This window comes from Anopheles gambiae, chromosome 3, assembly GCF_943734735.2.
Source record: "Anopheles gambiae chromosome 3, idAnoGambNW_F1_1, whole genome shotgun sequence".
NCBI lineage: Eukaryota > Metazoa > Arthropoda > Insecta > Diptera > Culicidae > Anopheles > Anopheles gambiae.
In genome coordinates, this window is record NC_064602.1 from 1,500,943 (window position 1) to 1,526,849 (window position 25,907).

A 25,907-nucleotide genomic window follows, 5' to 3' on the forward strand; every position below is an offset into this window, starting at 1 on the left:
AAGTCATCGGATGCTGGGAAAGTGCGTTGAACCTCCCTCTCCTTGCGCTTTGCCGTCGAGGAATAGGACACAATTTATGCCATTATATGTTGTGGAGATCAAAAATCGGGAAAAAATGATTGTTGGAATGAAAGTGCTCCGGTTTGATTAAAATTGAATGCAAACGTTCACTTTCGTTTTTCTGTTTTTTTTTTGTTTTATTTTGGGTTGATTGGGTGCGTCTTCCTCCTTCTGCCGCATGCCTTCAATCGTCATGGTGGCAGTTTGCATAACAATGCTCGGGATGGCCAATAGAATAATGCTCATTAAAAAGGAAAATCGGAGCCAAGTGTTGACTTTCGCTTGTCTAACAATCGCGGTGCGAAGCGTTAAGTAAGTTCGGGTCCCCTTAGCAGGAAAACAGGGGGAGGGGAGGATTATTAACTGGTAAATGATTTGTAAATTTGCATAAGCACAAGTTTGCATTGTATTGTAAAGCGATTAAACAGGTTATACTACGCGAAGACGATGCTTCCCCAAGCAAGGTTTATTTGGGGAGAGCAATAAAAAGATAAATCCATTCATCTTCCGCGTAAAGATGCTCCAAAACAGTCGTCTGACAATAGCGCAAACCAGAGGGCGATTGCAGAGGGAGCCACATAATAGATTGGAACGATTATACAACGGAGCTCGGGGAGACTTTCGATTTCGCAAGCTGAATCTGCGTGCTGGTGCTGGCCCAAAACAGAAACCGGATATTGGCCATGTGTTATCAACGCCCGCAGACTGTTCGCAGAGAGATCTGCCCGTACGCAACAGCGTATACGCAAGCTTTGGACCGGCTGGATGACTTGGACAAACGAGTTTTCCCGGTTGTTTTTTTTTCTGTGTGTGGCCACAGCGGTCTCGCCACCAAACTTCTCGTTAGACACCTTCTCGCGATCAACGCGGCGCGGAAAGGATGAAATGAAAACAAATACAAGCGACTATAAAGCCGTTCCACCTCCAATAGCCATGTGCGATGTGTGTTGATCGTGCGCGTCTTTTCGTAATCCTTAATTTATTTTCTCCATTCTTTTTATTGTGTGTGTGCTTTTTTATTAATTTGGGATTTCCTGTTATTCTACGCATCAAGCACAATCGACTTTGTTTTTGCATTGATTCTACCATTTAGCACGTTTTCTTTAATTTCTGTCTATTCCATCCACCCGGTTTGTATTTCGCAGGTCGTAAATTGGGACGCACCGGACCGACGGCCGGACAGAGCTTCATATCATTGGCTGGTGTTTCATTGGAGCCGCTGTTTTTTTTTCGTTCGTTCCGGGGGACTGCAATTCTTACGTCAAAATGGATCGCCGTCGACAGGCACCGATCGATCGGTTGGTGATCGCGTTGAAGCGGCTGTAAACGGCCACCTCCAACCTGTGCTGTACTTGCATTGCATTGCGTGCTCAAGCCGAAACCACCGACCTGCGACCGAGTGATTGACGGGGTCAGCAGTGTAGTAGGAGTGATATTTAAATGTCAAAGCGATCGTTCGACTAGGTCTAGTTACACCAACGAATCCCAAAAAGCGTGAAACGAAACGGAGACTGCAACCATGGGATACTTTTCCAAACGAAACATCTTCATCTACTGCTGCATATCGGCATGTTTATCATTGGTAAGTAGCTGAAATTGAATAAGATGAGTGAACTGTTAGATATTCGATGTCCAAAATCAATTCAACTTTAAACGCTCCCTACACACGATAGCTAAAAGGTTAATTTAGATTTATCTTATCAACTCATTTAGTATTTATCGAACCTTCCGTACCCACCCTCCCTACCCCTCAATCGTATCTTGACTACCAATAAAGCTTACACTTTATCGTCCTCGTCTTGGCCGCTAAATCATTGTGAGTTAATGGAGTGAACGAAGCGCATGACGGCGCGCTGCTCATGAGTGATGCTTTATTTTACGAGTCGCACACCCTCCTCTCCAGTCGTACGCCCAATTAAGTCGTCATCGTCCCTCAACTCCGCGGTCTGGCCATCGGTCACGAGCGGTTCACTGACCGCCACGGCAAAGCATTTCCACCCACTCGGTCCTAGCTCCTACCCTTGCTTACGGTGCGGGAGTTTTGCGTGTTTTTCGTTAAAAGCTTGACACGGCTTGATCCGGTCGCAGTGAAAGAGGGAAGCGAAAGAAATTGTTCACTCGGGCGCAAGGTTTATTCTATGCTTCGTTCTTAGACACTGGAATGTTCGTTACCCGCTTGATTGTTTTGGGGCCAGCAGACAAGGTGATCGTTTCCCACGGCTTCGATTTGCATTAAACAGGTTTCTTCAGCGCACAAATCGCAACGAGATCGTACTTCGGTCGCTTTATGTTTTCTAATGAGCTTTATTTAAAATATTTCATGCTGGCTATAGTTTCACTCTCTCCTCTCTAGTTATGCTTAATTTAAATTACAAAAAAATACCCAAAACAAAACACATCCCCAAGTGCATCCCCACCACTTCCAACAACACCCCGGAAAAGGATGATTCACTGAACCGGCGCGTGTGCAGCCGTCCAAAGTTTCACTTCTGACCGAAATGCTCGCCTCCACGCTCGCAACCCCCGCAGCAGCTCTGTCGGCAAAACCCTTGCCGGCATGATGACGTACCCTCTCGCGTCTCGCGGCCAGTACCTCGGCAATCGGTGTGTGCGAATGTGGCCCCCTTTTTCGTGCAGTGTAAATATACGCAACATGATCGTCCCACCTTTACGACGGCGTGCCTTCCCCGAGAAGTTCCGCTTAATTGTTGTTCGGCCAAACGTTGGATCACTCCGTGGTGTGACCTTAATAGACACGGACCACAAGGTTTTCGGTGTGCGTACTGGCACGGGTGCGGGTATCATCATTCCCTACGCGGTGGCTCCAAAAAATGAGCTTTTCTTCCTTCCCGTTGCTGGCGAGCAGATAAGCGGGACAAATTGGGTGGCACTGGTGGACGGCATCTCGGTCGGCTTGGATCGTTCCAGCTGGCTGCTATTCCGGTCACCGGTTCCGACGGGCCGGATCGATGGGTGGCACTTTTGCCTGGACCGCGGGTCAATCAATCGAGCTCCCGCTGGCGGCAGGCACAGGGGGGGGTAATTGTTGAGGTCTCTGTGGTCTCTGTTTTGTATTGATTTTATTACGGTTGTTTTCCTTACCCCCAAGGTCAGTGTAGTAATTAGCAAGGCCCGCGTTTTTTGCATGCATTTTCCCCCGCGAAGCTATCGTTACTATGGAAAACTGTCCGTAATACCCAATCCGGAGTACACGGAACGTCGGATGGAAGATCTTTTTAATGTGTAAATTATCCCACTGCTTACTGAAGCGGTGCGATCGTTTGGGAAACGACCATCATTATTAGAGGCAGGTTAAATTACAGAGACCGCAATTGCGTACGATTTCCCTAATCAGTGATGATTTGCACCGGAGAGAAACTCAACCGGTGCAAAAGAGCTTAAATTTTAATTTAATTACAATCTCCGAACCCTTTAATGCTTGTTTTTTAACAAGGAAAGTCAAATTTCTCTAAAATATTGTACAAAATCTTTGCATCGATTCTTGCTTGCTGCCTTTTGAACTGCAATGTTTTGTGATACAGACAAACGGCAGCGAGCAAAACACACCCTTAAACACAGACAACGAATTAAAGGAAAACTACCTTCACCCCATTTCCATCGCCCATAAGTTTTCCTTTTTCGATGTACTGCAGCACCCCGGCCGTGTACATCGACATTACACCGCGCGTTGGGCGTCCGTTTTTCAGGGGAAAACGCGTGCAGCAACAAACCACTGGCACATTAGCACGCTCCCTCAAGTTCAAACTCATTCGCTGGCAGTAATTTAGCGAACGGCCGCCACACAAGTTCGCACCGGCGGTGTTGAGGTCAGCGGCGATCGGCGCGCCGCGGGCCGAAAGTAAAATCGAACGGTACGCGTTGCAACATTTGTGCGCACATTACGCACATGTGCTACACACCACACCCCGGCCTGGCCGCGTGTAGGGCTCGAGGATCGAATATTCCAGCTGCAAAGCAGCGCTGGGCCTGGCTGGGTCGAAACCAAAACAACCTTATGCTACGCCAACACGCGTTCGGCGGGTATTTAATAACAAACCGATACCCAAGACAGCTACGCGACCTCTACTGGCCGTGCCACACGATCCGGCCGAGAAACAGCTTTACCGCCTGCAGAACAGCAACTGGATGTGGCGCGTTCCTTTCGCTTTCCGGTCTGTGCTAGTCCAGGTTCCCCCCTACAGGGGGTTATTTTAGCTATTTGTGTGTAAAATTTGCTGTACAATCGTATTTTTTCCATCGATCGGAAATGGTCATTTCCTTCCACACTTGCGTTATGCTCGCAAGTAAGCCTCCGTTTGCGACATGGTTTATTAGACTGACTTTTGTTAACTGTCTCCCCTTTTCCCAACAGCTCACCTATCTCGTGGCGTTCTCTTGCGAAATCTCCTGGATATTGGAGGCCCGCGGTGACCTGCCCATACCGGCCTATCTGCTGTGCGCCCAGTTTTTCATTCTCTTCATCTCGTCCGCGATCTTGATCCATGGCCTGTCGACGGTAAGTATCTGCGCGGGGTGCAGAGGAAGGGATCGAGCGATCGATCGGACTGGATGGACAAATATGGTGAAAATTCAGCAATTCAGCACCAACTCATGGCGTCAGAATCGATCGACCGCTGGACCGATGTTGCCATTTTATTTACACTTTTGCTTCTCCACTTTCTTCCCAACCAATCTCTCTCTCTCGCGCCTCCAGGGCATATCGTGGGGTCTGCTCAGCTGGTCGATTATTATCGGTGTGCTGTCGGTACCGGAACTGGCACTAGTCATGTACATGACCATACAATATTGGGTAAGTGTTCGAGGGAGGGGAGAGGGAAGGGAGCTTCCGGTCACTAAGGCGTGCAGATTGTTTTCGCGTTGCATTACCTTCTTCTAAACCCACGCCTCTACTTTCGTCTCCCATTGCAGGGTCTACAATCGGCGCACGGGCTAACGGAATTAATTGGATATTTAATACGTTTAATAGTCAACTGCTTAGCACTGTTGTGCGTTATTCCGACAGCACTGAGGTAAGCGTTTTTGATTTGATGGCGGTCGATTTGTTACTGTTCGAGCGATCGCTTAATAGAGCAGCGGCATGCGTGAAGCAGAGTTACCATTAGCCACACGATATGAGGTGTCTTCATTGTTTACGTGAGAAAAGGATATTTAAATCTGATGCTATCAATGCGCATAATAGATGGAGCCCTTCCCTACTTTCACTCGAAGAAAAGGCTTTAAAGTGACTTAATTATTTTGTGAAAGAGGCGTCTCAAAACTGTAAAAATATGTATAAATATTACATGTTTCGTCGATTTACTGGTTCTTCTTCTTCAGTTTGTCGAGGTCGTTTGGCGGTTCGGAACTGAAATCCAGCTTCCTGGGCCCTTCAGTCCTAGTCCGCTATTGTGTTAAACACAACCTCTGTTGTTTTTGGACGGCATCAAAGGCCATATGTCCCGATTTACTGGTTGGTTGAGTAGTTAAGCTGTGTTGTTTTGTGGATTAATTCATACCTTTTAACCTCTATTGGCCTATCTGCGATCTTGATCGTTTCATGAATCAATTAAGATGCCAGTCAGCTCTTTGTCAGCTACAGTTACAAGGACGCTAATCGCTTATCCTTCTCTTTCCTCCCCCCTGCAGATGGCGACAGGAGAAGAAAGTGCTATCCCAGCTCGAATCGCTTGCCTCACGACTACAGCTGACCACTCCAACGCCGACCACTCCTTTCAACGCTACCACCACCGGCATGAACTCGCTGCGCGCGAGCAAACGCAGCACTCAGGGCGCCCCGAACGGTTCCAGCCGACGGCCCTCGACCGGGTTCGACAATCCCGGCTACGTGCCGCACGAAAACAACTCGCTCGACATCGTGCAGCAGTACACGGCGTACAACAATCTGTACGGTTCGCAGAGCGAGTTTAACGCCAGCATCTTTGGACTACCGCCGGCCATGCCGACCGGGCCACCGCCGCTCGTGAACGAGTGCAAAAAGACCCAGTCGCTGCTCGATCTGCGCTTCATCTTCCCGCCAAAGTTCCTGTCCTCGCACGGCACGATCAATGAAAAGAAAGCCAAAGACTCCGCCGACGAGCCGGACAGCGTGCTGCAGAACAACCTGAAGAACCAGATCCACAACAAGCTGCACGATGTGCCGGAAAATGGGACACTGCGCCAGTCCCGCGAAAAGGACACGAATGCCTCGATCGACCACACGGGTACGGTGGCAACGATGGGCGGGGACGGATCGGTGTCTTGCGTGAACGATCCGATCTACTACACGATCGAGTCGACCAAGAACAACAAGATCCTCGGCCGGAACTGTGTATCGCTCGAGAATCTGGGCAACATTACGTTCTCGGAGTCACCGCTGCCGGTGAAGAAGCACGACCTGCCCTACTACCGGTACGGGCACAATCTGCTCAAAAACTACGCCATGAACCCGTGGAATGTGCTCGCGTACAATCCAGCGTACAGTGCGTACCCGCCGGCCTACTATCACTACCATCTGATGAACCCGTACCATCTGTATCAGCTGCAGCACCACGCGAACTATGGTGGCGCCGGTAGTCCAATACCGCCCGGAGGAGGCTACTTTGCAGGACCTCCGGGACATGGGGCGCTTCACGGTGGGCCCGCCAGCTATGGCAAGAGCCATTCGCAACTGACCAGCTACGGGTATGGGAACAATGTCTATCTGAACGGTGCCACCGACAGTCGGCAGTCGCTCGGTAATGAGTCGGACGACTTTCGCAAGTATCGTGATGTGGCCCTATAGCAGGGCGAAGGGAGCATTCGATCCAAAGCGGGTAGCAGTTAACGAGAGAGAGAGAGAGAGAGAGAGAGAGAGAGAGAGAGAGAGAGAGAGAGAGAGGGATCAAGCAATAGTAGTAGCAAGCCGATAGATGTAATGCAAATACTCAGAAGTAGTAGGTAGATAGGACGCGCGGAATAACGCGGTAGATAGGGCGTAGGGCGTTGAGCAAAGCAAACGACACGAAAGCACGAACCACACTTCGACTGAGTTACCTCAAGTATAAAAACAAATAGTGAAATCGAACCAGAGCGCTGTTCTGTAAGGTGATCGGTACACTTGCTGCAGGCTGAACTGGTGGTTGTACAGGCTGTACTTAAGTCCTGTTGTTTAAAGAATGTTATTTATTGTACGATAGTGTAAGTAAACTTAAAGTCCCGAAAATAACGATCTAAAGATGTGTGTTTAATTTATACTGAAAATGATTCCGGCCGGAAAGGGTGGCGCGATCTCGGTGATCTTATTTGAAAAGCTCAGGCACCAGCAGATCATCCATCAAATTATGACTAATGGGTTTGCTGCTAACGGATAGATCAATCCCCGCCAATCCTAGCTCGTTCAGCAAATCGTGCTCCGAAGGACCGGCCGAAGTTCCTTTGTTCAGATCAATCTCCTCGAAGCCTCCCAACAGCTGTCCGCTAACATCGGTTCCGTTTGACTGCTCCAAATCGCCAGTAGTCTTCGCCTGTGCGGACTTTGCGGTTTCCACCTGTTCGATAGCTTCCTCCGCCTGCGGTATCTCCTCGTCCGTGTACTCTTCGGCCTGAAACTTGATCGCCGATTTGTATTGGAACGCGCTTGCCTTCAGATCTACCTCGATCGGGAAGAGGTTCGGAATGCTTTCCAATCGCTCCACCGTCTCGGAGGCAAGCGTTGCCAGTCCCTCGATGAACTTTCGCAGCTGGCTGGCTAGATCTCTCGCATGCTTACACTCCAGCAGCTCGATCTTCTCCAGCACGTCACTGCGCAGTTTGGCGAACTTTAGTCGCGCCTCCTGCCGGCAGCGCAGTATCAGCCGATACTCGTAATTGCCCGTTTCAACGCGATACAGTGGCTCCTGTATTGCGGCATATCCATGCTCCTCGTCGTCCATCTCCTTGATCTTTAGACAGTAGGACAGATAGCTGAACTTTGCATCGGCGTACCGCTTCACGGTGAGCTTGGTATCCGGGATGGCCTTGTGCAGATACGTGCCCATGTCGGCAAGGATTGGCTTCAACGTTTTGATCATCTTGATGCCGTCCTTCTCCATGTTGCGGTGCAGCTCACCGAAGATACGGAACGCCTCCGATGCACGTGGCTGCGGCTCCCGCACACTTATGGAAGCGAAAATGTTTCCAAACGCTTGGTATGTCTGAAGGACATCGAAATGAGCCTTGAGCATCCTGTAACGAAAGAAGACGTAATGATATCGCGTGTCTTTAAAGAAGCGTTTGTTGAAGTGTACCTTCGTGCGTGATCCACCAATCCCTTGTACATGGTTTCCGTTCGCTCAAGCTCTTGCAAACGCTTTACAAGTGAGTCATTGCAGAGGATTGCCCTCGAGAGTCCCAGCGTGTCGGCCGTGCTGCTCGACATCCTTTCGACCAGCCGATGCTTCATCTTTTTCAGTACAATGTCCAGAGTTTCTCCCTGCGTTGGGTCGGCGTGTAGCTTGTTGTAGTGTATCATCACCTCCTCCGTGGCGGACTGTATCATTTTGGCAACCTCAACCTTCGTTTTGCCCTTCACAGAGACACCATTCACGCCGAGCAGCTCATCGCCACTTTGCAGTGTTCCTTCGCGGGCTGCCGGGGTGCCATCAAATACCTGAACGAATTGAACAAGATTAGTGGATGGGTAATGTGTGTGTCTATTTAAGCTACAAACCTGAACAATGTAAAGACATGGACAGAGTGGTGCACCACCCCCGATGCTGATGCCGATGAGATTGCTGGTGTCCTTTTTGATGACAACCGTACCAGAGCTGACGGTCATGCCCCTAGTGATGGATGAGTGATAGTAAAACAGTCGTTATTACATTCAGAAAATAGTCGAGGTAAGCGCTCTAGCCTTGTTGGAGTAGAATAGTAAACAAAAGAGAGAAGCCCACATAAAAGCAACAAGCGATAAATAAACTATTTTTACACTTTTTTCACCAATGAAATTTAGACAGTTTTTGGATAATCTTGCATATCCCTTCCCCAGGATATCCAATAGGATGTCGGTAGGATCACCTGCATAAGCTACCCCCATATCACAATGTCTCACAACCCCGAGCATCGATGTATCCTTCCCAAGCACACACACATACAAACACACGAGCACACGTACGGCACTAGTACAGCCACAAGCCAATACGACACACACACACACTTACAGGCGCTCCATCTCCTGGCGCTGGCATAGCATTATGATCTTGTTATCATCCACGCAACCGTCCGCGTACAGCACCGGATCCGGAAGATCATCGTTCGACACGAACGCAATATCATCCATTCGTTTGCTGGCGGTTGATTCCTTCTCAGGCTTGGCGTCATCCTGTTCACTCGCTAGTTTCTTTGACTCCATGCGTCGTTCCGTTTGAAATGGTCTCGGTCCATTTCCGGGGGACCCGATGACAATGAGGGCTGTGTCTTGGTCATCGCCGTTTGCCTTTTCCTCATCAACTACGACCGCTTTCGTTGGACGGATTGGGTTGCTGTCGAAGGTACTGAGGTACAATCGATCCGAAAGGTGGGAAGTCAATCACAAAACTCGTATTAACATCCAACGCCCAGCAAATGCTCAAAAGGTGTCGTTCTAAGGTTTCCCATCTTTGGGAAAGCATTCCCGTCGCTACTCACTTGTCCTCAGCGTGGTCAAACTGTAACAGTGAAGTGGTTTCTTCGCACCATAACTCACTATCCTTGCTCGTATCCATCGTTCTTGCGTTTAAGCTTCTTTCTCTAACGAATCCCCACTATCGATGGTCGATAATTCGGAGGCACGGCTTTAAGAAGTGTGCTTCATTGACTTTAAGGAATCGAAAAGGGCGCACCTTGCAGCGGGATAAGGGGGCGTGTGGATAAGAAATCAATGAAACACACTTACACCAATGAAGAACAAGAAAAAACGGGCAAATGGAATATGCACACAACAATACACAAACATTACAAACACACGGGACAGATAACAGGGAGAGCATGCGTAAAATGCGGCTTCAGTACAGCTTTCCACCAGCGTCGTATGCAAACAAGTGAAACATATGTTTTTCGGTGATGCTTCGTGAAGAGCTCGACGATTGGGTCTATGGGTCAATTTGAGCCCAGATGTTTAAGTTTTATACGAATGCAAACACTCACTTATGGATGGAATAAAAACATCAATATTTAAACAAACCAAAAAAACACCATTGGCCGTATAACTACATTGAGCAAAAATTTGCGATTAATTTAATTCCTTCACTATCGTCGGATAATAGGATGCAGATGGAACGTGCTCCGCTTAATGCTAAGCTTACATTTTATCCTCCTCGTAGAAGTAGTCATAGTCGCAGTCCTGCAACATGGTGGGAGTAGTATAATTCTTCGGCACCACTGAATGTTACGCGTAAAATACTATCTTTCTACGAACTAACAGACAACAGACTTGTTGGAATCGATTGCTTTTGATGCGTAGAATGCATTGGGACGGCGTGGGACATGCGCAGACTGTTTGAAATTGTGTGACATTTGAACTAGAGCACGTGGTTTATGGCAACTTTGAATGTTGTTTCGCTGATACGTAAAAGAAGAAGAAATCTGCTTCAATTGAACTCTTTCCTTTCCTTCTGTTGAAATTGTGTTCATAAAGAAAGTGGCTAGTTGAGATTCTAATACGTTTCTTTGTACTCCTTCAGCTGTAACGGTTACGCCATGCTGTTTTTGAATTTCGGAAACCTCTCAACCTGTCCGTATAAACGCGCTCTCTCGAGGCCAAAACCGGTTTTCGCGAGCTCGCCAACGCTCCCAATCGGTGCGATTGTCCCTAGCTGGCGACGTTTTTTGTAAGTAGTTGTGAGGGTTTTTGACGTTTCGAGCGAGGGATGGCCGCCACAACTACACACAAACCTGACAGCACAACAAAGTGACCAATACGCGAAACGAAAATACAAAATAGTGCCCTAAAATAACATTGTATTTTTGGAGAGAGCATTGCAAACGATGCATATTAGCAGACGCTAGCAGCATTGCTCACCAAATAGTGCTGTAATTGGCTTTGGCAAGCTTGTTGCAGGAGTGTTATTCGTTGGTACAGGCGAGCGAAAGCTAGATGCATCGACCAGATCGAAGATAGCTCGTAATCGTAGGGCTCTGGCAACCTTTCAACTGCAGCCGAAATGGTTGTTCCCTGATAGTGCTGACGAAAACGGGGGGAAGGTGGAAAACCATCGTGATCGTGCAAAATCGTGCTACAAATTAGCGGTGTGAAAGCAGTCCGGAAGGGGGCGATTGAATCCCTTCAAAATCGTCGCCCCAGTGCTAAAGCGCAAAATGGTACGAACAACATATCCCTTAAGGCGGACAATGGGGAAGAAGTACTGTGCTTGCCTCTCATCCGCTGGCCCTAGCTCGTTCTTGTGATAAGAAACATTGACCGGAGTGTTTGTGTGCTTGGTCTGCGTACACAGCACATCCGCCGACTGTGATTCATGGCTGTTTCAGCACCCCCCAAATCTCGGACCGACCCTGAGGCCCGATCGTTCACTGATATGTGGTTCCCATCGGTGGTGGGACTGGTTTCGTTGCCGACGATGTTCGTGCGATGGGTGTTAGCCGCTGCACGTCCGCTAATGCATTCAATCATTATCATTTAGAAAAGGCCGCGCGTCATCACCCCACCACCCAACACCCGGATTGAGCGTTGTGATGAGCTGGGTTGGTTTCGGCTTAATACCTATTTACTGCACACTTAACTGACACCCCGTGTGTGTGTGTGTGTCAGTGCTCCGCGGGGCAGGTCTATTTGCTTGGTGGACCGTGGAGGAAATTTTATGAAATGTTTTCTTTCTTGCTGCACTTCCACTTTTCTCCCGATGTATCTCAGGCGTTGATTTACGATATGATTTCGGCGAAATTTGCCTCACGACGAGGGGCGGCGGCCGGCGGGCACTCTCGAAAGTGGCGGAGTGGCTTTTAGTGGCAGTGTTGGGCCGAAAATGCATCTTAATTCGAGCGAGCGAGATCGCGTTCGCACAGATTCGCCTTCGATATAACGTTGTTTTCGTTTTATTGCAGGCACTCACACCGGACGATCTGCGGCAGCGTATTGCGAACTGGTCACTTGAATCGGACGGCCAACTGTTGCAGTACATGGTATCGATCGCGAAGGTAAGTTCAGTCGGCGGACGGAGAGTTTTAGCCATGTGTGTATCCTAATCGGTGCGGTATTTCGTTCTAGAACCTCGAGGATAAATGTAGCAAAACTCGGGACAACCTCAACAGCTTGATGCTGCAGGTGAACCAAACGGAAGTGAAGTTAGCTACCGCGACGAATCAGTTTTCCGCCGTGGAGCAGGTGAAGTTTGTTGAAAATCGTGTGGAAGAGGATGATGAGAGCTTCTACGGGCTGCGAAGACGCCGGCAGCAGGTAGACGAGCCCCGGAAGGACACGCAACAGGAAGACGGTGACGAGCGGACGATGGATGATCTGATTCAGCTGGCCGTTGAACGATCGATAGAAGGCATGTATAAATCATACGAAAAGGTCACCCTCCAGCTGACGGACAGTGAGTCGAGCGACGACGATGATCTACCCACCAGCACACGGTTAACGGACCCGGCGGAACTGACCGCCGGCAAGGCAACGGTAATGCGAGCCGTACCAAAGTATTCCTTCATCGAGCGACCCTTGCCGCACGTGATCGGGTCGAAGGAGTGGCAAAATAAGTGGCACGTGGGGTTGATTGATTCTGAGGACGAGTCGAGTTCGGATCGGAAAGAGGAGTACTCCGAATCACCGAGCGAAACGGACGATGGAGGAATGTTTCCATCTCAACCGAACAGTAAAAACCATACACCGTCGGAATCGGAAAGCTCCATCTGGGGTGCGGAAGGTCGCAAGCGAGCCCCCTCGATGGATCCCAGCGTTACCGGGGACGACGGTTCGTCTGTGTATTCGTACGCGAGCTCATCGAAGGTGCCCCGTCCGTTGCCAGTGGTGGCAGCACGTGGAATTTCATCGGAGGGCGCGAGACTGAAACCACCCAGCCTGTTCCCGGAGGAACCACCCGAGGAGGATGTACGGCGCAGAGGAGAACGTGGGCTGTTCGATGACTCGCCGGAAGAGGATGAACCGACGCCGATGCCTACGCCTCAGCCACGTCAAGCGGTGCCGACAATGAATGATACAACGAAATCGTTCTTCAAAGGCAATGCGCAACAACCGGCACGTAAGATAGTGAACCTGTTCGACGATGAACCTCCGGAACCGTTGCCAGACAGTTTGTCAGTACCGGAGCAGAAGAAAACGATCAATCTTTTTATCGAAAGTGAGGACGACGAGGAGCAGGTAAAGGAGAATGTGCGTAATAACAACGTGACTCCGTCAACCGAGAAGCGACGTGTAGAGGAAGTGACTGCGAAACAGTCCCTGAAACCGGCCGGACCTGCCCTCACGAATCCAAGGGCAATGACAAAGCTGGTGGACGAGCTGAACAATAATTTCCGAAGGCAACAAGAACAGCCTGCGCCGGAAAAGACGAAGCCCGTGCCAGAAGACAACAGTCGCGCTCGCTCCTCAGTGACGAATATTTTCGACGATGAGCCTCCTATCGACGACTTCGACCGGCTGTTTATTGCAGCGAACCCGACCGCCAAACCGGCCGTACGGCAGACCATTCTGCCCCAGCCAACCGCGAGGGTTGAGAAGGAGAAAAAGTCGATAAATCTCTTCGCGGAAGACGACGAGGACGATTATGATGGAATTGTGGTGGGCAGTAATGAAACGCGGCCACAGAAATCCCCCAGCCAGGGAAGTTACATCAGTCCTGGCAGGAGCATGCTCCCGAAACCCGCCGAACGGTTGCCTACGGTGAAGAAAAAATCCATCTTTGATGAATCAGATTCCGAGGAGGGCACAAATGATGCAGATTCCGATCTGTTCGGAAGTACCACCAAAAAGGCACCCACGGTGATGCCACCAGTCCAAATACCAAAAGCTGCACCAAAAGTGACTAAATCCATTTTCAGCGATAGTTCCGAGGCGGAAGACGACGACGATGAGGCACTGTTTGGGAAGTCGTCCAGCATTTTGAAGAATAAATTGGACGCGTTGAAAAAGAACGGTGGTGCGGCGGGACGGCAGGAAGTTGGTGCGACCAGCAAACCGGAGAGTAAAGCTGCTAGTAAAAGCAAATCACTATTTGATGAGGATTCGGACGAGGATGCTCAGGACGTTAAAAAGGATGATGATCTGTTTGGAAGTGTTTCGAAACCAGCGGCACCGTTAGCATTGGATAAGAAGACGGTGCAGCCGGCCCCAAAAGTGTCTTTATTCGACGATGAACCTCCATCGGACGATGATGATGCACTCTTTGGACAAAGTAGAAGGAAAGTTGAAACACAACCGAGCAGTGTAGAAGCAACTCAAAAGGAGGGAATTTCATCGAATGCGTCTGAATCGGTAGGACCTATCGCCACCAATAGTATTGTGGATCTTTTCACTAAAACTGAGCCAAGTGCGAGTGTTCCGAAGCAGTCGCTTAATAATGCGGAACATCTCAATTCTCAACCGGCCGTTAAAGAAAATCCCGTTGAATCGAATAATAGTATTCGAAGTTTGATATTGAAGAAATCCATCTTCAACTCGGACTCGGAAAGTGAGGAAGATGATTCTATCTTTGGCGCAGTAGCCAAAAGTTCGGAAAAGCCAAACGTTTCAACGACGGAGCCCAATGTTAGTGCCGAAGTAGAGAAGAGTGAGTTGAACCACGCTAAAGAAACACCACGTCAAACGAACGATGATGCATCGACGATCGAAGAGAAGCAATCGATCGAGAAGGAGGCAATAGTCGTGGAGGAACCCAAATCGAATGTCAACGAAAACGGAGATAACAGCATCGCTCAAAATACTCTAGAATCTGTGAACCATGTGGACAAGAATGAACCTAGCTCAATCCAAAACGTCTTGCGTGCTCCGGTAGATGACCCTGTTCAAAATCCTGTTGATCCCAAAACATCCATTTTTGATAATTCAACGTCTGAGAATGAAACGAACCACGGTAATGGAGATAGCATAACTCACCAGAAAAGCAAACTGACTCCGAAATCTAAAGCAAGTGAAGAAAATAATAGTTTTGTACCAACTTTAGAACCATCGGGCAACGACCATGTTCTCCAGGAAGATAATGCCGCTAAGGTCGAGGAATCATCGGATACATCAGAAACTCCTCACACAAAACTACCCGAGCCAGATGAAGGAACTCTCTCAGATGAAACGCCCAATGGCATGATGATAGCGAACGACATTGATTACTATTTGCATACGAACGAACCTTCGAAAGATGGTAGCGAGAAGCTTTCTTCAATAGCAACACCAGCAATGGACCGACCGCCAGCACCTGTTACACCTCCTGCAGCAAAGTATGAACCAAAAAGTGCCTTAAATTTCAGCCCCATCGGTCTGTTCGATGATGTTCCACCGCCGGACGATGGCGACGAGACGGATGACGTGACGCACCCGAAACAATCCGCTTCCGTGGAGTCAACGTTGCCACCGATCCTGGATGAAGCATCTTCCTATTCGCAAGAATCGCAGTCACTCGACTTCATACCGACCGGATCGGCTGGTGGCAATCGATCGCGATATCTGTTTGACGATGAACCTCCGCCGGACGAGGCAGATGATAGCAGTGCAAATCCCAGCTTTGCTAAACCGTCTGCCTTTAAGGTGGGCAGCGCAGTGGTAAAAGGACTTTTTGATAACCCAGCACCCGCCTCGCTCCCTCCAATGGTTGAGGATAGTCGGTCAGAATCCAGCAAACCCATCCGCTCGAAGGTTAACAAGTTGAACGCAAAATTGGCCATTAACGTGGCGGCATTGTTGCCCGGTGCGAGACGACCGATGCCAGCGAGCAGCTCACCTGAAAAGCAGCTCACCTCCACTGTCACGTCTGTTTCGAAAGACACGCCCGAAACAACAGCAAAACCAGCTCAATCCGAAGAGACTCCGAATAGTGGAAAACTGACAGGCTTGAATAAGGGCCGAGCAAGAATTCCTACCAAACGGAAGCCTCCCTCACGGCAAACTCTTCGCGCCGGATCTTTGGGCTCCTCGCTGCAGAGTTCCGTTAGTGAGGAAGAACGTAACGAAAAAGATCCTCCCCAATCTTCAGCAGCAGATGATCGCATCGTGGTCGGGTCTGAAGGGAAGGTAGAACACGTCGAAGCAGTCCTTCCTCCACAAGATAGTTTCCCACCAGCTAACCACTCAACTGTGGTGAGCTCAAAGGTGGAGATAAAACGCACCGAAGATCCCTTAGTCGATCGTTTGAGTGCAAGTGTACGAAATCCGTCGAAACGGGTGGTGCTACCGGATGGGAATGATGGTGATAAACCGCCAGTAGCTGCTACGGTCAAGAAGACAACTGTAAAGCCATCGAACACATCTCTTTTTGGTGATAGCGACGGTGAGGGTGATGATGATGATTTTTTCAGTACGCTACCCACGAAAGTAGTTGTGATTAAGAAGGAAGCAACGAAGAGGGCAGGGCCAACGAAGCCCGTTGCAACTGGTAGCAAGAGTATTTTCGGTTCGGACGACGAGGACGAAGCTGACGGAGGGGAAGATGATCTATTCGGCACGAAGAAATCATCCATTGCCGGACAGCTGAAGGCAAAGGTTCTGGATGTGTCCACGTCGCAGGCTGCTGGAGCAAGAAAGGAAAAGAAAGGTCTGTTCGATGATGACGATGACGATGGGGACGATGATGATGATATTTTTGGCAGTAAAAGCAGTAAGTATTATCTTTAGCAGTCGTTTACAAATGAACGCACTTTCTCTAATCTTGCACTTTGTATATTCCGCTAGAAACCATCTCGAAAGTTAACAGCCATCAGCATCAAGCGAATCCGGTCGGAAGATCGTCTCTGTCAACGGTAACCAAACCGATGACAACTACCACTAGCCCAGCTGATGATCCTTTGGCCGATTTGCTGGCCGATTCATGAACCAGGGCGGCAGATGTACGGCAGGCAGAAGGTAGAGGATTATGAATCCTTTGACACCAGCGCGCTGCTGTCTTGTGCTTATGCAATTGATAAAACCACATTTCACAAAAGGGAAACCACGAACAAACAGCAGAAAGAGGGTTATAAAAAGCATGTCCGCTCGGGAACATACTGTTGATCGTTGTTAACTGTTGCCGTGCTGCTGCTGCTGGTGTTATCTAGTCATTTAAAGAAATTTGAGTTCTACGAGCAATAAGTATTCCGTTTTATTCAGCCTGTACGTTTTCGGTTCTGTATTCGTTTCGTTTTGCCGATTTGCTTTCAAGTAATCGTTAATCCATTCACACATTCCATTTACTGCATATGCTTTGCCTTATTACATAGAGTGTTATCTTTCATGCGGAATACATATCGAATCGCAACCGTTGAACGAGGGCCCGAGCAGCATGGTCGATATTAAAGGAGAATTTATTAGCAAAATTGAGATGTAGATGCGAAACAACAAGTATTGCAATGAGCGCGTTATTTAGGTTTATATGATTTTGTTGTTTCATACGCGTGCGTGCGTGCGTGCGTGTTTTCTGTTTCCTTAAAAAAACGATTTGTCTCAGATTGTGTATTGATTTCGTTCTTCAACAGCTCAGCTATAGCACGTTACAAGGTGTGGCAGAACAAGAGGGAAGAGCAATTGTTAACCAAATTTTATTGTTTAGAGCACGGAACATGAAACATGCAAACGTGTGCATACAAACATGAAACAGAATAAGTAGAATAAATGAATTATCCATATTACACAAAACCAAAGTTGGAAGAAAATGGTCAGTGAAAAAGAAAAGATTCTAACCCGTCCGGCTAGTGTAGTGTGTTACCAATGATGTGATTTATTGGCACAAATACTTATACATGTTACTCGTTCGCTCACTCACGCTCACACTCTGTGTCTCGATTCTCAAATATGTAGATTCTTCATTTCCTCTCTAGAGAGCCTGGTTTCCTCCATTTCCGCCTATCTAACGTTAGCTATGCGATTCTATTAATACCCTTCTCCGCGCCAAACGCCATCCGCTAGTAACGATATAATTAAAAACCTTCCTTGTAAGCAATGCAGAGCAATGCCAGTGATCTTACGGATTCGTGCCGGCACCGCCATTTGCACGGTTCGCATGCCAGCTCAGATAGTTCTCCTTGGTGGCTACCTCGTACTCCTGCACGAGCGCATCCACCACATCGCGCGCTTCGTCCATCTCGCTCAGATCGTCCTTGAATTTGTCCTCCCGCTTGAACTGGTCCAGGAAGGCGCCTCGCTTGCGCAGCTTGTCGTACTGGCCGAGGGCCCGCTCGAACAGCGAGCAGATGCTGGTGTGATTGGCCAACATTAGCCCCGTCACCCGGTGACTGCTCTGCACGTACGGGCTGCTGCGTGACAGGGCCACCTGAATGCTGGCCGGACCCCATGGTATGAACTGGGCCAGCTTCCGTTCCCGGATTCGCTGAATCGATTGGTGCACCTGGGACGGGTTCACCTCACCCTGGATGATGTTCAGTATCGAGATGTACCGATGGTGGTTGGTTTTGTCCGGCCCGGTCGATACCATCATGTTCTTCGGCTGCAGCAAGCGCCGCATCACGTCCAGCACGGTCGTTTTCTGCACCGACTGTGTGTCCGACTCGGTCGCGAGCGGTGTGTAGCCGGTCATGAGGAAGTGAAGCTGCGAAGTCGGAATCAGTGGGGCAATCAGCTCGATCAGATTGTTGTTCATGTACGATGGGTAGCGAAGGGTGGTCGTGCTGACGGACATGATGGTGGAAACGAGCGTGTTGATCTGAGCGAAGCTGGGATTATCCAGATGAAGCCAATCCGTCGCGATACGGTTCAGTGCGGTATTGTCCAGCACGACCACGCAGTCCGCACAGCTGGTCAGCCGGCGAAGGGTCAGTAGACTGTTGTACGGCTGCACCACAACGTCGCTGATTTCGTCCTGGTTCGGAAACACGCTGTACGTCTGGATGAGCTTCTTGGGGAAGTGATCCGACAGCCGCTCCATGATGTACGATCCCATGCCAGAGCCGGTACCGCCCGCGATCGAGTGACACAGGACGAATCCCTCCAGACTGTCGCTACCATCCGCTTCCCGGTCGATGATGTCAAACACTTCCTCGTGCAGCTTTTCGCCCTGACTAAACCCGGAAGCCCAGTTATTACCCGCACCGCCTCCGTCTTTGGATAGGTAAATGTTTTCCGGATTGTACAGCTAGACGTGGGCAGAAGGAAAACGAAGGACGTTAAAATACCTCCATAAAACCAGTCTCGATGTTCTGCCTCTTTACCTTGGCGTACGGTGAAGCCATGATCGAATGAATTACGCGCGGTTCCAAATCCAGCAGAACCGCCCGGGGAATGTAGTGATCGTCGTCCGCCTGGTAGAAAAACACATCCTTCCGGTCGATGCCATCGCTGGCAAACTCGCGCAACATTCCCGACGGTGAGATTCCATGCTCGAGACAAAGGCGTTTCCAAAATTCGAACCCAACTAAAAAACAGAAACCGATGCGCGCAATACGGCATTAGCGCTCCGTCACGACGCCACACGGGCCCCATTAGCCGGTACTTACTCTGGTTGCCGCACTGGCCCAGCTGGAGCGTGATGATACCTCTGGGCATCCTGGGGCTGCGATTCTACCGTTCGACGGCTTGCCACTCAAGCCTGCCAATGGGAAATGGTTCGTTTTTCACGCAACCGAGACGCTCGCTCGGGAGGAACGATGATGAAAACAAGAAAAAATGCGCTAAATTCCGACGGCCTTCTGTTTGTGTATGAGGAGCTTTCAAAAATCGTACCGTTTGACAGGTCGCTTTTGGCTCGCAAACGTGCCCAAGGTGCTTAGAGAGGGCGTGCGAGCTGCAGCTGTACGTACCTTGGTGCGCATTTGCTTTGACAAATTAGAAAAGCGAGACAACGCTATGGTGGTATGGCGAACGTTTCAGTCGGCCAGAAAGAGTGCGCTGGTGTTGCACCCTTCCGAGAAAAAGTTGTGGAGATGAAAGAAGAACAAGAAGAACAGGAGGAACGATGAAAAGAGTGACTTTTCTCAACAAACAGTGAACGAAATTGGCTGCCTCTATTCAAACAAAACAGTAATTAAATAACATCCGATGGAATGAATTTTCAGTGGTTAACTTTTACTTAAATCAGCCGCCGCACTGCAGTCCCACTGTGGATGTATGCATGTGTGTGTGCGTGTGTGTGTGTGTGTAGGTGGAACAGTGGCGAAAAAGAATGCTGACTACCAGACCAGACCTGTGTTAAAGGTGGCTTGTTGTGTGTTTTTTCGCTTTGTGAATTCGTTTATTTTTGGTAACTACGCGATAGTGGAAAATGGTGTAATTAAATTGTAGTGCGCTCGGCAGTAGACGACGGCAAGTGATCGGACCCTGTCGCGCATCGTTTGATAAGAATTGTAAGTGTGCCTGAGCTGTGTTGCCGTGTTCGGTGTGGGACAAAAGTGAAGCGAAGACGCATCATCCACATCCATACAAGTCCTTGCCGTGTTAGAGCGCCCCGCGAAAAGGTTGGAAAATTATCCCCAAACAGACTTCCGGTAATTGCGTTAACGTTGTAGGAAAAGTGTTTTGAGGTTGGACAGGTTAACCCTTTGAAGCGCGTGTACAGCCAGACACCACGGTGTCGAATTCGATTCGGTGGCACACCGGAAAAGAGTACCAACCCAAGCAGTGTCTGGCGTGTGTCGGTGCATGCGTGTATGTGTGTGCGAATTGTGCAATTTGTGTGCCAGGTTCTGCTGGGGTTGCATCTGGGTGGACGAGCACACACCTATCGTTTGCATACACTTCACTGTAATTGACAATAAGTGTAACAATTGTGGAAAGACGTTCCCTGTTGTATTGAAACTACCCGATAGCGGTTCCATTATCAGCGCGTCCATGCATTCAATCAACTTGGAAAAGTACGAAGGCGAAGGTGAATTGGCGAAATCGACGCGAAGCAACCCGTCGCCGGTGGATTGTATCGACGAGGAGGACGACGTCCAGCTGTCCCAGCGGGTGGAAGAGCAGGGGGAGGAGGAGAAGCAGGAGCGGGAGGAAACGGATGAAAATGATAACAGCAGCAGGAGTCAAAAAATCATCGCCCCCACTATCACGATGAGACCGACCACTTTGGAGCGCCTGTTCGATGGGACGGGACGCATGCCGGAGCGAAGCGAATCGCTCACCAACGAGCCAGGGGCATTTGCTTTGCTAAAAGATCAAATGAAGCTAGAATCCGTCACCGCGGCTATGGCCCCAAGCGGGCCGCAACCGTGCAGCAACATTATTCTCCATCGAACGTACAACAAAAAACCCTCCCAGACCGTTGTTGCCGGCGGGGAGAGTGCGGAGGACGATAGCTGCAGGTGCTTGTCACCGGCAATGCATCCGGTGGTTAGCCTGGAGGACATTCGCGTGCGCATCGGGCTGCCGGAGCTGGTCCGGGCGGGCAGCTGTAAGTTGGAGTTTGGAAGAAAACTGCTGCCGCGAAAGAGCAAACTAACTTTTAGTCTGTTTTCCCTCCTTTTTCGTTTCAGTAAGCCGAGCAGACGGCACTGCAGGCCGTCCTAACAATGTACAGTCCTGCATCATCCGCCGTTCGTTCCATAAGGATGGTGGTGTAGCTCCCGGTATTGCAAAGATTAGTCTGGAGCAGGAGTCGTCCCATTCGGACGGTGGCAAGGATGCAAGCAATCGCCGTATTAGCTATTCCTACGCCAAAAAGGATCACTTTGTCGCTCAGCCAACTGTGGTGTTGCGAAGATGCGACACGACAGCAGCGCAGAAACCCGCCACAGAACGTATGGATGTGTGTGAGGAGGAGCCAGTTGGGACGAACAATGCAGACGAAGCCGTCGAGGCGAGCTCGATGGCCAATTCGTTCGGGGACGATGACAGCTCCGACTGGTCGAAACATTTGTCCACCCAGCACAGTTTGTCGCACCGGAGGAAACTTTCCGCCGACGGAGGGCAGCAGCCGCAGCAGACGAACGCGCTCAGCGAGTTCGATTTAATGCTGCAAAAGATCAACCAAAGTGTACCGCCCATGTCGCACCTGGACCGCATCGACCAGTGGCGGGTGACGGCGGAAGACCTGCTCCACTCAATCCCCACGAAGGCACAGATCGAAACGAGCTCGTCGTCCTGTGCCAAGCGGCCGCACTATTACGATGCCGACGAGGGTTCAAGCGATGAAGACTCGGACCCGCTCGAGGATGATGCCGCCGGAGCAGCAGCAGCGGCAGCTGGCGATGGGCCGTGCACTAGTGCGGGATTGCTAAGAAGCGTAAAGAAAAGGCGCACGATCAACGATGTGCCACCGCTAGACTCTCCAAACTCGGCCATTGCCAATCCGATGTCGGTCGCGCTAAAGCTGCGTAATGACGACGAGGACGAGGTGGTGGACACTAATGGCTTGGATTTTCGGAAAAGTCAAGTTAATCCGGAAATCGATAAGGTAGGTGGCAACGTGAACGGATCGAACATTCGCATTTTGACGCGCAAAAACTACTACAAACTACCGACGCGATACCGAGCGGACGCGGACCAGGGACAGGAAGGGGCGGACCGTGGGGACGAATCTGGCAACACGTGTGCCGGCTTGAAGACGACCGATGGTCGCTATAAAGCCAACCCGTACGCGTATCTGTTGAGCAGGGATGAGGAAGAGCGGGACAAGTTCTTGCAGTATCTTCGCATCAGCCCAGTGTTTCGGACGGAGGAGCAGGCCCTGTCCGGGCATCGGGCCGGTGTGCAGGCGGAAAAACGCAATGGCATGCTTACCGCCGAAGGAACCACCTCTAGCGTCACGCCCGTTGTAAATTCGGCAAAAGCAAAGGCAAATTCTCGACCGAAAGCGACGCAACACAAGCGGAAGCCAGCGTCCAAGCACAGGGCTCATCCGACGATCATTGCCAGCAGTGGGTTGCGTGGTGTAAGGCGCCTCGTCCTCACCAGCTCACTGCGCAGTGGCAAGGTAATACGGTACAGAAACGGTTACACGAACCTACGCTCGGTGGCAAAATCTACGCGACCAGAACGCAAGAAGGTGCACGGTGCAGAGTCAATCGAAAAGAAGCAACAGCAACAGCAGCGGCAGCCATCGCCAAAAGTGGTTGATAAATCGGACAAACAACCTTCACCCCGGGAGGTGAAACAATCTTCAAACGCATCTTCCCCGTCCTCATCCACCCCTGTGATGACAAAGAAGGCCAAAAGCTCAACGCAACGGCCCCGCTGCTCGGTGGACAGTGCGGTCAGCAGCTCGACCAGCGCCGAAATGCACGAACAAGTAGTGAAGCGTTCCAAGGAATGCCAAACGATCGAATCGATTCCGCCCGGACAGCCGCCGGCACCGGTAGCCATCGTGAACGAAGGCAAGCGCATGCGAAACCCGCTGAACCGTGCCGATGGGGAGGTGTTGCACCTTTTCCTGCTGGGCGAGCAGTTGGTGGTGGTGCAGAAGGAGGTTGTCAGCTTCTGGCGATACTCGCGGTTGAGTGTGTTCCTTGGCGTCAAGCAGGAATGGCAACGAGTCGCTCAAATTCGACGCTGGAATCGTGGTATGTAGGAAGGGACAGTGTGACAGTCGTTCGTGGCTTGATTGAACATGTTGTGAACCTTTTCCGTATTTTTTCTCGCTTTACAGATACTGAGGTGGATGTACAGAATGCTTCTCGGATCGTGTTCAACAAACAAGATCCCATCTATCTGGAACCGAGGGCTAGAAACTTGAGCGAAGATAAGGCACGCGCCTGTCCGCTGGTGTCGATCTACGTGAACGCTTACTTTCTAGACATGGTATCCGTCGGCAAGGTGGCAAAGGTTAGTGAAGGCAATGTACCAATTGCTGCCAGCGACGACAATGGAGAGGAAAATGAAGATGAGGAGTATGAAGAGCAGTTGCGTTTAAAATCGTTCCAATTGGACACGGTTAAGAGGTAAGAAGCTGGCAATATAAATGTTTCTTTACCTTTTGTAAACTGTGGTTTGGTTTGTTTGTCATGTTGCAGTTCCCTGGAGGATATCCGGTTCATGCCGTTGCCAAACTCGCGTGATTTTCTCGTCTGCTGGCATGAGCACGTGTCGGTGCTAGAATCGAGGACCGGACTGTGCAAGTACAGCCTCACGCCGGACATGCAAACGTTGGCCTGCATTCGTGAGTTTATGACCGTGAAGCAGAAGCTAAACGCACTGAAGTGTATCAATGATAAGAAGCTGATCGGCTTTGGCGACACGTCCGTGCATATTTGGTGTTACGAGAGCGGGTTCATTCTGCACACGGTTGACTTGAAGCTGGAGCTAGGATTGATCGTATGTTGTTTCCTTCACATTGAAGAGGTGAGTTGCTGGGAGAGAGTAAGGTAAGAAAGAGTGGAGGAGTAACTGGGGTGTTTCCGTTCTTTCAAGAATAACGACAACACGCTCATGATGTGGCAAATGCACCAGTCAGAAGATCCTGCATCCAGCTGTAACCGAAAGGTGGTGAAAGTGATCGCCCTCAACCTGTACAAAGCGACATGGTACATAGCGCATAGCTATGATACAGCACTGGCATCCTTGAGGTAAACTAATCGTTTCGGTTGTTCGTGCATTGCATTAAAGTATTCTACTATCGCTTCAATTCCACAGTATTACCAGCGAAAGTCAACAGTGGGCACTGGATGATAATCATGCCGGCCATCGGCACTGTCTGACGTTCGACAGTGGCGAACTGTTGACGCTCAGTCTCAACGATCCGACCGTTTGCTGGACAAACCATCCGCGATTGGAGAAGGATCTGCAGCGGGCCGACAAAGGCTCGCTCCACATCTACAGCCGGCTGCGCAGCAATGACGGCGGGATTGACCTGTACCGTCCCCGGGAACGCATACTAAACGGTGGCCATTGGAACGGTGGGCGTGATTTGGTGTTTTTGAGCGATCAGCTGCTGACGGTGAAAACGATCGATGAGTACATGCAGGAGGAGAGCAAACGATAGGCTGACGACGACTAAGAGGCTGCTGCTTTTCGGGGCAAAAAAGCATACAGGTTAATGTTTTGGTTTAAAAGTTCGTAATTTGAAACCCGGCTATTAGTTAGAACGCTATTTCCGCAACAACAACAAAAGCCCCCTTGTCAGTGCTGCATAGCTTTTGTGAATTATTTATGTGCTATGTACACACTGTTTCCACTGTTGCTTATGTATAGATGAAGAGGCACTAATGAAGTGTTTAGTGCTTTGGAATTATTTGATGTAAATTCGTGTGCGAATGTGTGTGTGTGTGCGTACGGTGCGTTTGTCAACGCGCGATGAATGGAATGGTATGTTCCAAATAGTATTTATTTATCACGTTCCTTTTGAATTCTTCCGGCCGTTGTTTCGTCCGCAATCCGGAAGCATGCGGCTGTCATATGATTTGAGTGCAGCAAAGTGTGTGATCTGTTTGAAACAAGTATGCTTCATTGTGTACATAGTGTAATATGTACAGCGCACGTTGTCGCTTATTACGAGACAAACCTGATGGTGAGATAGGAGGACGAATTCTTTAATAAAGAGGAACAGAAGAAGAAGAAGAAGAAGAGAATAAGAAGTTTGCCACTGAACTGAAGTGCTGTATGCGAAAAAAAAGGAAACAAATAGGTAAAGGTGTTGCAAGCCTTAAGATCTCGCTTATGAATTAGAGCGCAATGCGTTCCGGTGAGTGTTTTTTTGTGTGCACGAGACGCGACTACAATAAAGTATATTTTAATTAATGAATTTACATGAACAAACGGTACAAAGCGTGTCGACCAATTGAAATTGACGAAAGAAATTAATTAGTCCATTTGTTTG

At 49.6% G+C, this 25,907-nt stretch overlaps 5 protein-coding genes across 9 annotated transcripts in view; 3 read left to right on the forward strand and 2 right to left on the reverse strand.

The window, feature by feature from the left end:
- The window catches only part of LOC1278126 (uncharacterized), a 29,293-nt gene extending 22,007 nt beyond the window's left edge, over positions 1 to 7,286 (forward strand). For all 3 annotated transcript variants that reach the window (XM_061662173.1, XM_061662171.1, XM_061662172.1), the window contains exons 2-6: positions 1,206 to 1,642; positions 4,433 to 4,576; positions 4,775 to 4,870; positions 4,990 to 5,090; positions 5,707 to 7,286. In XM_061662173.1, coding sequence (XP_061518157.1) covers positions 1,580 to 1,642; positions 4,433 to 4,576; positions 4,775 to 4,870; positions 4,990 to 5,090; positions 5,707 to 6,841 — 1,539 coding nt within the window. In that variant the 5' untranslated portion in view covers positions 1,206 to 1,579 and the 3' untranslated portion in view covers positions 6,842 to 7,286. The remainder of the gene's footprint in view (positions 1 to 1,205; positions 1,643 to 4,432; positions 4,577 to 4,774; positions 4,871 to 4,989; positions 5,091 to 5,706) is intronic.
- LOC1278125 (PRKCA-binding protein) lies at positions 7,199 to 10,526 on the reverse strand. 3 transcript variants are annotated; one of them, XM_061662170.1, is made up of 6 exons: positions 10,359 to 10,514; positions 9,703 to 9,944; positions 9,237 to 9,569; positions 8,747 to 8,858; positions 8,325 to 8,686; positions 7,199 to 8,262 (listed from the first exon to the last, which is right to left on the reverse strand). In XM_061662170.1, exons 2-6 carry the CDS (start codon positions 9,777 to 9,779, stop codon positions 7,338 to 7,340), a joined length of 1,809 nt encoding a protein of 602 aa, XP_061518154.1. In that variant the 5' UTR covers positions 9,780 to 9,944; positions 10,359 to 10,514; the 3' UTR covers positions 7,199 to 7,337. The 3 variants fall into 3 exon arrangements, with proteins under 3 accessions (XP_061518154.1, XP_061518153.1, XP_317666.5); XM_061662169.1 differs by having other exon boundaries at positions 9,703 to 9,896; positions 10,359 to 10,512; XM_317666.5 differs by lacking the exons at positions 9,237 to 9,569; positions 9,703 to 9,944 and having other exon boundaries at positions 10,359 to 10,526.
- A 384-nt stretch (positions 10,527 to 10,910) lies between these two features.
- LOC5668249 (WASH complex subunit 2) lies at positions 10,911 to 17,845 on the forward strand. The gene is made up of 4 exons (XM_061662166.1): positions 10,911 to 11,373; positions 12,115 to 12,207; positions 12,278 to 16,832; positions 16,907 to 17,845. Exons 1-4 carry the CDS (start codon positions 11,371 to 11,373, stop codon positions 17,044 to 17,046), a joined length of 4,791 nt encoding a protein of 1,596 aa, XP_061518150.1. The 5' UTR covers positions 10,911 to 11,370; the 3' UTR covers positions 17,047 to 17,845.
- A 59-nt stretch (positions 17,846 to 17,904) lies between these two features.
- Positions 17,905 to 19,906, reverse strand: LOC1278124 (tubulin gamma-1 chain). Its single transcript, XM_317665.5, has 3 exons — positions 19,660 to 19,906; positions 19,375 to 19,577; positions 17,905 to 19,298 (listed from the first exon to the last, which is right to left on the reverse strand). Exons 1-3 carry the CDS (start codon positions 19,706 to 19,708, stop codon positions 18,171 to 18,173), a joined length of 1,380 nt encoding a protein of 459 aa, XP_317665.4. The 5' UTR covers positions 19,709 to 19,906; the 3' UTR covers positions 17,905 to 18,170.
- A 183-nt stretch (positions 19,907 to 20,089) lies between these two features.
- On the forward strand, positions 20,090 to 25,846 carry LOC3291596 (uncharacterized). Its single transcript, XM_061662167.1, has 6 exons — positions 20,090 to 21,548; positions 21,631 to 23,655; positions 23,742 to 24,033; positions 24,106 to 24,433; positions 24,503 to 24,657; positions 24,725 to 25,846. The coding sequence occupies exons 1-6, from the start codon at positions 20,801 to 20,803 to the stop codon at positions 25,071 to 25,073; spliced, it is 3,897 nt and encodes a 1,298-aa protein (XP_061518151.1). The 5' UTR covers positions 20,090 to 20,800; the 3' UTR covers positions 25,074 to 25,846.
- The last annotated feature ends 61 nt before the right edge of the window (positions 25,847 to 25,907 follow it).

What these genes read in the sequence shown, in the direction of transcription:
- LOC3291596 (XM_061662167.1), top strand. Translation starts at nt 20,801, where the DNA reads ATGCGTGTATGTGTGTGCGAATTGTGCAATTTGTGTGCCAGGTTCTGC. An exon ending in GCTGGTCCGGGCGGGCAGCT is followed by an intron (nt 21,549 to 21,630) that starts GTAAGTTGGAGT and finishes TTTTCGTTTCAG; the next exon opens with TAAGCCGAGCAGACGGCACT. An exon ending in GTTTCCTTCACATTGAAGAG is followed by an intron (nt 24,434 to 24,502) that starts GTGAGTTGCTGG and finishes CGTTCTTTCAAG; the next exon opens with AATAACGACAACACGCTCAT.
- LOC5668249 (XM_061662166.1), top strand. An exon ending in ACATGGTATCGATCGCGAAG is followed by an intron (nt 12,208 to 12,277) that starts GTAAGTTCAGTC and finishes ATTTCGTTCTAG; the next exon opens with AACCTCGAGGATAAATGTAG. An exon ending in TATTTTTGGCAGTAAAAGCA is followed by an intron (nt 16,833 to 16,906) that starts GTAAGTATTATC and finishes ATATTCCGCTAG; the next exon opens with AAACCATCTCGAAAGTTAAC.
- LOC1278124 (XM_317665.5), bottom strand. Translation starts at nt 19,708, where the DNA reads ATGCCCAGAGGTATCATCACGCTCCAGCTGGGCCAGTGCGGCAACCAG. An exon ending in GGGCCAGTGCGGCAACCAGA is followed by an intron (nt 19,578 to 19,659) that starts GTAAGTACCGGC and finishes TCTGTTTTTTAG; the next exon opens with TTGGGTTCGAATTTTGGAAA. An exon ending in TGGCTTCACCGTACGCCAAG is followed by an intron (nt 19,299 to 19,374) that starts GTAAAGAGGCAG and finishes GCCCACGTCTAG; the next exon opens with CTGTACAATCCGGAAAACAT.
- LOC1278125 (XM_061662170.1), bottom strand. Translation starts at nt 9,779, where the DNA reads ATGGATACGAGCAAGGATAGTGAGTTATGGTGCGAAGAAACCACTTCA. An exon ending in CGCCAGGAGATGGAGCGCCT is followed by an intron (nt 8,859 to 9,236) that starts GTAAGTGTGTGT and finishes ATCCATCACTAG; the next exon opens with GGGCATGACCGTCAGCTCTG. An exon ending in TTGGTGGATCACGCACGAAG is followed by an intron (nt 8,263 to 8,324) that starts GTACACTTCAAC and finishes CTTTCGTTACAG; the next exon opens with GATGCTCAAGGCTCATTTCG.